Raw genomic sequence first — 12,836 nt, forward strand, 5'->3', positions numbered from 1 at the left:
CTACAATTTTCAAAACGCTTGAAATTCATTAATATTATTAAAATCTAATACACACTATGGCAACATTTACAGAATTAATGAATTGAGTTTTAGTAAGTTTTTACCTGAGTACATACTAATAAAAACAGTAAGTAATTCAATCACAACTTCAATAACAATTAGTACACAATAAACCCAACATTAATAACAATCCAATAAAATAAATTTCAACTGTACTTAATTTAGTAAATCTCAGTTTTCACAACTACAGTAGTGCTGATGTGTTTTCTGATACATTAAAAAAAAATATATATATATATATATATATAAAATTGTCAATAATTCTTATACTGTTAAATAGCAATAAAACCAATATACATTAATTCCAAACATAGTTAATTTTTGTTGGATCTTACATTCAAAAATGTTAAAACAGGACAAATGAATAACAACAGTAAAAAGACTTTCAGTATTTTCTATGCTACTGAATTTCTACCTTATTATTTCAAAAATTATGCAAATTGTTATGAGAAATCTGTACTTATCAAGTTGATTCAAAGGGAATGGTCAGTAGAAGGGGAGAAATACGAATGATCAATGAAGTTCTATGAAGACATAGCACTATTAAGGGTGTGAACTCGGCTCATGTGTGGAGACTGCACTGATGATTTTAAGTGTCGTATAGTGTTACCTGATCATCCAATTGTTCAACTTTCATTGAGTATACACATAGGTCATTAAGTTATGATGGAGTGCAGACAATCTTATTGTAGCTGAGAGAAAGGTTTTGGATACCTATTGGGTGAAGGATTATATGGGGGGTTATATCTGGCTGCATTTCATGTAGGAAGTTACACATGGTACCATAGTTACACAGAGAGCTCTCCTTCCACCTGGAAGATTTCAGTTTTTCGAGCTGCCCTTTTCAAGTAGCATGTGTGGGTTTAACCAGTCCCAGTTTTCTTAGGGAAGGGGTGACGGCCTGGATTGTCCTATTCACCTGTGCTGTGTTGTACCGTGTGATACATTTAAAGTTAATAACTGCATTGACCATAGAAGCTTTTATTCAATCTTTGTAAGATTCATTGCTAGAAGTGGCAAGAGTTTTAGTCATCTACACTGATAATGGAACAAACTTCGTTGGCACATCAAAGGCTGTTCAAACAATAGACTGGAATGTCATTCAAGAAGACAGTGCACTAAAGAAGATAAAATGGAGTTTTAACCCACCAAGTGCACCATGGTACAGTCAATGGCGGAAGTGTGTGATACACAGTATGAAAGATATACTGATAAGAATTCTTGGCAGAGCTAGTGTAAATTATGAAGAAATGTCAAAGGTTTTATGTGATTGTGAGACTACAATTAATAACAGACCTTTAACTTATCTGTCAGATAATCCAGATAAACTATTACTGTGAATAAAGGCATATTTCCTACATGAAACTCCAAATTCTACGAATTGTGATACTCTTCATTTTGACACAATCGATGGAGGTCATTTGAAGAAAAGGATACGATATTTGCAAAGTGTTTGCAAAGATTGTTTTTGAAAGCAATTCCAAAAAGAATGTCTGTACTTGTAAGGAATCCGACGCTTAAGGCAAGAGGTAATATTCAAGTTGGAGATGATGTGTTTGTGGGATATGATAGCACCAAAAGAATTATTTGGCATTTAGCCAAAGTTATTGAACAATTTACAGGACGAAATGAGAAACGGCGAGCAAATATAGAAACTATTATGCATTGACTGAAACCGGCAAATGTAGAAATTATACGTCCCCTTCAGCGGTTTATATCCTTTAGAGATTACGTTGTCAGATTCAACACTTCAAAAAAAAAAAAAAAAAGTTGGAAGCTCAAGGCCCAGATAATGTCCTAAAAAGAAAGGATGAAATTCGTTACCCAGTTCTGATTATTCAAAATCTCATCTTTCAGACTTGGCATTACACAGTGATAGAATTGTTTCAGGTTCTGAATCAATATATACTAAAAGTAGGCGACAGGTAAAGTAACCCAAAAGGCTGAATTTGTACTCTACCTTTATGAACATTGACTAAAATGTCTATGTTAGATTACAGTTTTTAAGGAGTACATCTGTTTTGTCTCGATATTAATTGTTATTAGTTTTAGAATTGAGTTTTTATTTTGTATGTATCCATGACAACGAGACATACTATAATCTAGAGAAAATGTTTTGTGAGTAACTTTTCTAAGGCTTCTAAGTTAGTAAAAGTGTCTTAGTACAAAATAAAATATTTAGTTTACAAGAATCTTCTGTGTTCCATTTCTTGGAGTCGCGACAGGAAGCGTCTTAACATGATGGAGGAAATCTTGAACAGCTCGAGCTGTATGCGGACGAGTATTATTGTGCTGGAAAATCACCCCTGGAAGACCAATTAGGGAGGGTCCTGTATGGGGTTGAAGAATGTCTTCAACATAACACTGGCTGGTTCAATTAGTGTGGGCTGGCTGTCATAGGCTATGGTCCCCTGGACCATTACACCTATTGTGCAAGTAGTCTGTTGCATCACAGCACACATGGAATAGTACCATTTATAACATGATGTTTTGCCATTTTGTGGCATTCCACATGGCTACGGGCTTGGGACAACTGTAGATGGAGTCACCACTGTTTTGGTGTTAAAAGCAGTACACAAAAAGGGTGCCTGTATTGCAGATTTGCTTCTGCTAGGTATCTAAAAGTACTTTATAGAATAACTGGCACTCCTACATCTATTTGTATTGTTAAATGAGTCACTGTGGGATTCATGAGCACTTCCCATGTGATTTCTTTATCCTCTTGCCTCGTTGCCTTTTTGGTCGCTCCAGACCCAGTTCTCGGCACTTGGGTACCATCTTGTGTCCACTGCAGTAGAATGTATTCTGACGTCACACTCTGAACAATTGAACTTGCAAGCAACATGGCATATTGACCGTCTTGCGGTTTTCATGCCGATGATCAGACCTCTCTTAAATTTGACCGAGAAATGCTTTCTCCAGACGTCTACATGGCATCCTTCGCTTAAGTCTTTTTAGAATGTGATCATTATATTTATATGAGTCTTCATCTATGCGGCATTTTGTATAGGGCCCACTTCCTGATTACAGTGCTACTGCAGGGTGTATGGTCATGTGCACTGGTACAAACTTGGATCATATGCATTTTGAATCTCATTGTACTTATTTGCAAAGTTTTGCGATTGTACCTTTCTGCTTCGTGCACTATTTTCAGTGTTCCTGAGTGTATAAGGTAATGACTAATATAATTTAGTAAAATTTGGGCAGGAATTTATGACTTTTGTATTTATATTTACGGACGGTTAAGGTTGCTAAATTTTCAGTCTTGAATATGCAGGGAAAACTTGCAGTGTACCCTGTGGTGGAAAAAAAGGGTACTGATTTCTTCCTTCCCCTTTTTTTGATGGTTTACTATGCACTTTCTTTATATTAAATATATTAGAAGAATGTTTTAAATATTCTTACTATCTGATTTTTTTATTTATGAAGGAAAAATTTTGATTAAATTTTTGTTACTGATATTATTTTTAATTATTCTATTTTGTTCTGTTTTGTAGAAGGAAGGAAGTCGATGAAATTGTCATGTCTTTTGTAGAAAATGAAGAAAGTAGTGATGAAAATAATAGTGAGAAAAGTATAAATGAAACACCTGACAGTTCAGATTCTGAAGAATCATCACATTCTGGAAGCTCATCAGTTGCAGATTCAGAAAGTTCCTCAGATGGAGCTGCTAGTCTAAAAGACGATGTGAGTAACATTTAAAAAATTGGAATTTGAATTAATTTTTTATATTATTTCACATATATTTTTAAATCCATAACTTCAAAGTCAGCTGTCAGCTGCAAAGTTAAATCATAATGACCAAACTCCTCAAAAAGCAGAATTTTAGAGAATGTTTTGTTTGTTGCAATTGAAATTCTTGCTGAATTGTTTTACAGCAGGGTTTCTTAAAATGTTTGATATTGGGATCCCCTAATATTTATGAAAATTTTGTTTGACCTCGTAAGTATTGCGCAAATCCGACACACGCATGGGTGAAACTATCAGTTTCTTCTCTTGTGCTGTAATATACTATTGCAGTTTTAGGTTATTGATTATAATTTTTAAAGTAAAATGAAATTTTCTATTATAAAAAAAAAGTGCATCGAAATGTTTTGTTTTTCTTTGTATTGTCTTAATCTATTTTCAGATAAATTATGTAAAAATATTTTGTAACTGTGAAATTATTATAGTAAGTTAGAGAAATATCAAAATTGCTAAATTTTTGGTGACCTACAGTTAAAGAAACTGTTTCACAGAACTACCAATTTTGATTTGTTGAATTGCTTGTAAAATTCTGTAGTTTCACCCAGCTAACTTTATAAATTACATGGCAGAAATAAGAACCCTAACATGTTTCCTGTCATGCTCGTATGTAGCCGTTTTTTTTTTCAGCATTTTTAGCACTTACTTCATCTTATCGGATAGATTTATTTAAATTAGTTGACCAGGTGTTTGTACTTTTGGTGATATATAGCTGAATTTTGAGATCAGTTTTAAATTTGTCTTTTGTATGGGTTTTTAATTTTGACTGAATGTTTGCTGCAAAATCTTATAAATAACTAACGCTTGTACATAGATCAGCTTATACTCATGGCATTTGGTCTATTAAATTGTTTCAGTAGTGGTTATAAATCAAAACGTCTCGTATAGAGTAACATAGGAAAGGTTTTAATGACTGGCACAAGCTTTGTGTCATATTTAAATTTGTAAAAGAGGTTCAAGGTATAGAAAATGGGTGAGTTAATGAACAGTTTTAAGGAGGAAAACAGAAAGTGAAGAAGTTGAAAACTTAGAAAAGCAAACCTAAAATAAATATAAATGATTTCTCAAAAGTGGAAAGGTTCCAGTATTTTCAAGATTATAAATAAAAGAATTGCAAAGTGTTTAAAATAATTTTGTGTAATACAGGAGTAAATGGAGGAATATAGAGATATAAAAAGAGAGAAAAATCTTGTTTTTAATTTTCTCTTTATTTGCAATTTATTAAAAATGCAATATCTGTCTCAGCAGTTTAGGCATTTGCTGTGTATTTCAAGGTTGGTCTTAGTCATCATTTTTATAAAATCCTATATAATATAGTGCTGTAATTCGGTAGTCTCGGAGTGTGTGCAGGCTGAATGCACAATCTAAAAACAGCTGAAAAGGCAGATTTTTTTTTGGGCTGGAAAAAATTTTCAGAAATCTTTTTTTTTAACAAAAGGGGGGAAAAATTAACAAAATAAAAAATATTAAACCCTTATGGTACGGGTTTATTTGAAAAAAATTCTGTTGACTTTTCACAAACAACATTCACTAAAATACTGGATGTAACTTACTCTTATAACTGATAACAATCACTTTTGCCATGAACAAGAATGTACAATGCTTGCCACCGTAAATGCAACATTCTGAAGGTTAGGTTTATTTAATTATGGCAAAGCACACTAGGGCTATCTGCCTAAGGGGAGGGATGTCTTCGTGGAGGACTTTCTAAGAGAAACTGGCTCGTATCCACGTTACACATGGAAAAAACCACGAAAACGCCAATGCAGCCAGCCCGTTAGCGGGATTCAAACCTCAGACCGAACTACCAGTGTTCAGCGACTTTACCGCTCGGCCGCTGGTGAGCCCAACACCCTGAGGGAAGAATGCAAATAACATGAAATTTACAACATGCATTAGCAGAGGTGAAATATGCAAATGATTAGAATTTCATTGCAGACGTACATCACACACGCCTGTGGTGCCACTTTAAAGCGCTATTTAAGGCTTGGAATTTTCGACGATTTCAAGTTCGGCAATTGTGTTTTTCTTGTGTTTTTTTCAAAAAAATTATCAATTATGGATCGTAGTAAACAGCGATCATCATTTGATCAAGTATCCGAATTCGACAGAGAAAGGATAGTGGCATACCAAGAGTGTGGATTATCTTTCAGGGAAATCGGTAGTTGTGTTGGATGAAACCAAATAACTGTAATGCGGATATGTGACCGTTGGATGCAGGATGGTACGACGGACCGACATGTTCGATCGCATCCACCTCAGTGCACCACTTCACGTGATGACAGGAACATTATGCGTATGGCAGTGACGGATTGCTCAGTGACATCACAAACCATAGCACAGCACAGCACATTCAGTCTGTAACGCATCTTCCAGTGTCTGTGCATACCATTCGATGCCGTTTACAGCAGAGTGGCCGGTTCGCAAGTGTCCATTGCTTCGTCTACTCGACGCAGAACCACAGACATCTCCGCCGCCAATGGTGCGATGAAAGAAGGATGTGGACAGTAGAATGGAATGAAATTGTCTTTACTGATGAGTCACGCTTCTGTCTGCAACACCACGATGGTCGGATTCGAGTCTGGAGACACCGTAGAGAGAGGATGCTGAACAGCTGCATTATGCACCGTCACACTGGTCCTGCACCGGGTATTATGATATGGGAAGTATTGGATATCACTCTCGCACTCCTCTAGTACACATTACCGGTACTTTAAACAGCCAGCTCCACATCTCCGAAGTATTGGAGCCAGTTGTCCTTCCTTACCTTCAGGGCTTGCCACAGCCATATTTCAACAGGATAATGCGCGACCACACGTGGCACGCATTGTCCAAGTGTTCTTCTCCAGATTGAATTGCTTCTCTGGCCGGCTCGCTCTCTGGATCTTTCGCCAATAGAAAACGTGGTCTATGGTTTCTGAACAATTGACCCAGATTACGTCCCAAGCTGCTGCACCAGATCAACTTTGGCAACATGTAGAAGCTGCTTGGTCTGCTGTACCCCATGAACACATCCAAAGTCTCTGAATCAATGCCGAGGTATGTGGCAGCAGTGATCTCCAACAATGGGCGGCTGCTCTGGCCACTGATTCTGGAAGGAACCACACTTCACAGAAGTCTATAAATTTAATCATTTGATACTAGGTCAACATGTTATCTACTAAATAAATTTTGTTGTGGTATCTCTTTCTTGGTGTTGCAATTTGGGTGGCCAGCAGCATTCATGTTTAATTTTGTCCTAGTTTAAATGACAATTAAGATTGATTATCCATAACTTAGGCAAAACAAGTGCATTATAAGTCTAAGTCGTCAAATGTACCCAAAGGTAAATTTAAAAAAAATTGCTCACTAAATAGTTATCAAAACATTCATAAACAATAATAATATCACAAAGGGAAAAAAAACAAATTTATATTGTATTTTTGATTCGAAATCTGAAGTTTGATACTAGCAAGACATTTTTGTTAGTTACATATTGTAAGTCGAATGTATCGACAGCTAGATATTAAATTCTAAGGTTGACATTTCTTTCAAATTAGTCTTAACACATTTAATTAATCATTAAATAACTTACTTTAAAATAAATAAATTATGAAAACTTCAGTTTTCAGAGAAAATTTACCAAGTGTGACAAAACACAATAACAAGTTTCCTTCTCTTATTTATTAATTTTTTTCTTTTTAATTTTTAACTGTGAAAAATATTCTGTTTCCATGTAAATGCCTTCCCAAACAAAGCGATTATTCAACTGCAGAAATTTACAAATGAGTATATTTTGTGAAGTATGATGAAAGTTAGTAAAATCTCTATGTCTTTGAATAAGTTTTTATTAGCTCCATTTATAGATTTTCTAGTGATTATTCATGTTTGTTTTTAACAGAAGTGAAAATAATACAAACTCAAACTTCAGATAGTTGAAATTTAATAAACTCTGCAACTCCTTATTTGCAACAAATACATAATTAAATTTTCTTTGTGGACCACAAGAAACTGCTTTGAGAGCCACATGCAGCCTGCAAGCTGCCAGTTTGAGATCATTGCTCTAATTCATTAAATTTCTTACATTTTTGCCTAGATGTTGGCTAAAGTTCTGTAAAATGCCAATTCATTTGTAATTATGTTCACAATTTACCAGAGACATCTTATTTTGTTTAAGATTTATTTCTTAATGCTAATCAGCTAATAATGGTATGCTAATCAGCCAGGTTTGGTGAGGTCTCCATTACTGCACCTGTGGTGATGTTGCAAGCATTAAGTGAAAGCATCATAAACCAGCCTGTAGTTGCTGCCTCTTGAATGTTAAAACAATAGCTGACACAAGCTACAGTTTAGAGTGAGAAGGATGTAAGGTATCTGTTAAAGGTATCAGTTTATGCAATTCATGACCCTTACACTGGACAAAAACTCAGTTAATATCCCAGTTTTCTCCTTAACTCATCCTCCCTAGTGCTTAATATCACAGCCCAGTATATCTTTAAGACATCCTGTCTAGGTCCCATTGACAGCATATGGGATGTTATCAGGATTCGAAGTACTAGTTACTATATCCTGGATTATCCCGTTAATCTCCTAAACATATACTCCTGACTGCTTAATGTATCTTCAGTGGTTTTGTTTATTCCAGGCTCCTGTTTTATTGTGCATATCTGGGATATTTGTGAAACAAAATTCCTCAAAATGGGAAGAAATAGAAGTAAATCTCAATCAAAATCTTAATAAAGTCCATGTGTTGACGACCTTGGTGAATTCATGAAAAGGAAAGGTGGCTCAGTATGCTATTAGAGGAATTTTTAGAGTTAAAATAATATATTTGTATGTTTAAGTACTTTTTGACCATCATTTTCTCATTTGTATATGAAAAGTGTAAAATTTTATATTTGTTTTAAATTAATTTTGAGGTTTTCGATTCAGCTTCAAGGTATCATATGATAAAAGTATATTTTATAAATTACATATTTAGTAATTCTTTCAAAAAAATACTGCTTGTTCTGCTTGAATACTTTTTTTGACTCCCTGTAAATCATTATACTTGAAATTGAATTAGAGGTTTAAATTTTTTTTTTATCATATAAATTTTTTCTTCCTAAAACTTTTCATGGCTATTCTTATTATATAATTCTAATGGGGGTACTTTTTAATGCAAGCTTAAAAGTTCACTCTTAAAACTTTTATTCAGATAGCAATTGTTTTATAATATTAAGCAGCTGAATACACTTGTTTTCCGTTAATTTTGTAACTATTTATCGTAGTATAACCAATTATTTTTTCAAATTTTCTTATTCATTGCATATAGGATACAAGTGTGCAAAGGAAAAGTCCAAAAAAAGTGCTAGCAAAAGGAAAATTGGTAAGTTTTATGTATTCATGTAAATAATATATATACAGCAACTGCAGTGATATTAGAAATGTATATAGTCAAATTATTCTGAGTATTTGGGTTACAGTAAGCTGCTGCATGTTTATTATCCTTACAGTAGGATAAAATTTGGCACTGGGTGAGACAAATTTAAAATTTAAAAATTAAATTTAAAAGACATTTTAAAATTCAACTTCCATGTGAGCTTCCAAATAACCATTTCTCAGAATGTTATTGTTTGATGTTCCACAAGATCTTTATCCTTCAAATATTAATAGTATTAATAGTAAGTGCTTAACAAACTGGATAATTTAAAAGTAATCAATGTGCCTCATAATAAATTATATTTTTAATAATGCTTCTAACTAATATCATTTAAAGTATATTACATTTCTAATGTATTCATTTGGTAATTTTTATGAACTTTTGCATTATTATATCATCTCAAACATCATTTATTACATGTCTTTCAGTATGGAATTTTTTTTTTTTTTTTGTCTTGTCCTAAAGTTTTGTATTTATAATTCCACAAACTTTGTATTATATTTTTAGATGCTTTCTAAAAATGATGTACAGTTTTGAAATTTTGAATGAATGGTTTCATTCATATATATTTTGGAGCTTCTAGTTAAAATTTAGATCAACATGTTCAATATAGGTGGCCTCAGGCCTTATGCTAGATATGTGCTTTCAGAATGTCTTAAACTTAGGTAGAACATTTTAATGAAAACAGTTCCACCACTAGGGGTAGGTGACTTCTGTTCAATAAATGAAATGCTCATAAAAAAGTTCTGTATTTCTGCATGTAAAATTTTTTGGTACATAAAAAAATTAGTTAACTGAGTTTTTTCTACACCCACTCTTAAATTTGTTGTAAAATTTTGTGTTTTGAAAAGCTTTGTAGTTCAAAACTTATTGAAGAAGATAAAACTGATAGCTTTTACATCCAAATACCCAGCATATAAGCTGAAATTCCAAATTTTTAACTTAGACTTACAAATACTTTTTGACTTCAAGTATTCATTTATATATAGTTATTCTGTTGCTATAACTTTTATAAGAACTAAAAAGGAATTTAGTATTGGCATATGCCAGGAAACAGGCGGCATACGTTATATTCTTCCAAAGTGTTGCGTCACAAACATCCTTATCTGGCCTTTACTTTCATAACTGTTGGTCATAGTCAAATACTTCCTCTTAAAATTATGTAAATGTTTATGTTTTAAAATTTTCGATATTAAAAGCAATCAGTTTTTATAAAATTTACATACTTTAACTTTTCATATGCTCAGCTGATTTCTGTATTAATATTTAGGAAAGTTTTATACTCATTATAAAAAATAAAACACAATAAGTTTGACTATCATACGTTAAAAATTGACTGAGGTATTTAATTTAAAAATTCTGGGTTTTGATGTAATTTTCAGCTTGTTTTAAATACTTGCTTTGTAAATTAGAGTAATGCCATTGAGTGATATACTTTAGTAATAACTAGTGTAACATCTGTAAGTTAAAATTTTGTTACAAATAGTACTTCAAAGCAATTTTCACACAAGTAATTTTCAATATAATTTATAAGCTTTCAAATCCTCAGACTGCATTATTAATACAGTCAAAAGTCTTTAATCTGGACTCGTGGAGACTTTGGCCATTGTGGTTATCGGTTTTTCTGGATTATAGATCATCAGTTTAAATTTGGTAAGATAGCATGCAGAAATTATAAAATTAAAAATATGAAACTGTAATTTATGAAATAAAGAGCAATTATGATCTAAAGGGTATCAAAATGTACATATTTATTTGTTTACTTTCAATGTGCGCGAGCGTAAAGCATACATTATGTATAGTCGAAATTAAAAAATTACAACCAGAAAACTATTTGATGTGTATTCGTGATATTTATAATGACGAGGAATTTGGTTTAAATCATATCAAAGACGGAGTACATCGAGATAACATTTAGTAAGGAATTATAAGCCGAATAAAATGAAAACATCTGCCCTGAATATAAGGATAGTGCTGACGGATGAACTTCCAGTTCATTGCGCGCAGCGACGTCCCCCGCCCCCGCAGAGCAGCAGCGTGAAATTGATAAACAGATTTCGGAATGGTTAGAGAAACAAAGGACATATGCCTTTATCCATTTTTGCAGCAATTCCACTTTTTGTTTGATGGACATCGAAACATGCTTTCACTTTGTAGATCCTGTGGCAGCTCCAGAATCGGAAATTCTTTTTGACATAATCGAAAATTCAAGCTTACTTTTATAGCATTGTTCTAATTAACAGTCTGCAAAAAATAATAAGCCAGATCAAGATAGAAGATTAAGGAACAACACAATTTCCAACATTAACTGAAATAGATAATTTTAGGTTAGCTTATAGCGTCCGTTATACATTAAACGTGCATGCGTAAAGGTATAAACACATGTGCATGCGTAAAGCGTTTACATATGCGCAGAAAGTTTGTAGCTTTTGAGGTCCGGATTATAGATCATTCCGGATTATGGATGTCTGGATTAAAGACTTTTGACTGTATTCTCATGAAATTTTTAATCTGCAAGTAATACGAGTTGGCTATGTGCTAACACAAAAATGTTTTATTATGACATTTAAAACATTTTTGAATTCCAGTGTTTTCTAGAGCATGAACTTTGTGACATTCAGTGGTTAAGATCCCCCCCCCCAAAAAAAATGTTGGTCAATATTTTTAATGATAGTCTGCATAGAAATAGTCGTCACTTAATCTAAGAATATTGGAAAGCCCCACCAAACTGTTATTTGTTTTTATCCATGTAAAAGTGGTAGTATTTCATTCTTCAATTTGTGTATGGCCCCTGAGCATGATTTCCAAATTTAAATGAAATAATTTGCCATATCGGAATAATTTTTTTAAAAAAATTTTACAATAAGTTATTTAAATATACATATAATAAAACCTTGCACATTTTATAAAATGACAGACTTTTGTAATGTTTGCAAAATTAATTTTTAAAATTTTAAAATGATGAAACATGTACATTTGTATCATTTAAAACGTTTTTGTAATTTTACATCTGTGACCAAATATTGCAAAAATAAAGGCCAGTTAAAGTGACTTTTGACTTTTTGTGGACATCCTTTGACTTTTGACTTTGTGTGGACATGCTTTACATAGCCAGGTTGTTTCAATAAAGCATATATAAGCTTCTGCGTGGGGTAGATTGCTCAATGGTGATTAGCTGTCCTATAGCTATGTAGGGTCAAAATCACCATTAACACATGCTAGTATGTGGAGACTATGAGAAATGAAAGATCATTTAAATGAATATATTTTATTAATAATATAAGCAAAATGCACGTATTATTTATTAATAATATATGCATTTTGCTTACATTTTGCTTAAAATGCACATTTTGCTTATTAAGCTCAAAAGTTTTTCCTAGTAGTATCTAGAAGCTGCAATTTGTGGCCTCCATCATTGGTGCCTAGAACCATGAAAATTCTAGGAAAATGTGGGCATAGTGTGATCAAACACAACAGCTATGCAGATGCACAGATCTTCAGCTCTGTCTACAGGGGTATCATACTGCAGAACTTTAATTTACCGTAATGGATGTTATCAAGGTAATGATAGGTTAGGAGATCATACTGGCCACAACCACATCTAGTCCACTGCTGTCCAGATGTCATGTTT

At 33.1% G+C, this 12,836-nt stretch overlaps 1 protein-coding gene across 4 annotated transcripts in view; it reads left to right on the forward strand.

Annotated features, from left to right (window-relative positions):
* The window catches only part of Non2 (upstream activation factor subunit spp27 homolog Non2), a 105,538-nt gene that overhangs the window by 23,425 nt on the left and 69,277 nt on the right, over positions 1 to 12,836 (forward strand). For all 4 annotated transcript variants that reach the window (XM_085808585.1, XM_085808583.1, XM_085808582.1 and 1 more), the window contains exons 3-4: positions 3,558 to 3,747; positions 9,098 to 9,151. In XM_085808585.1, the coding sequence (XP_085664711.1) occupies positions 3,558 to 3,747; positions 9,098 to 9,151 (244 nt within the window). The remainder of the gene's footprint in view (positions 1 to 3,557; positions 3,748 to 9,097; positions 9,152 to 12,836) is intronic.

Source organism: Stegodyphus dumicola, chromosome X1 (assembly GCF_044657685.1).
Source record: "Stegodyphus dumicola isolate Sdum_Otavi_A_Nest chromosome X1, ASM4465768v1".
NCBI lineage: Eukaryota > Metazoa > Arthropoda > Arachnida > Araneae > Eresidae > Stegodyphus > Stegodyphus dumicola.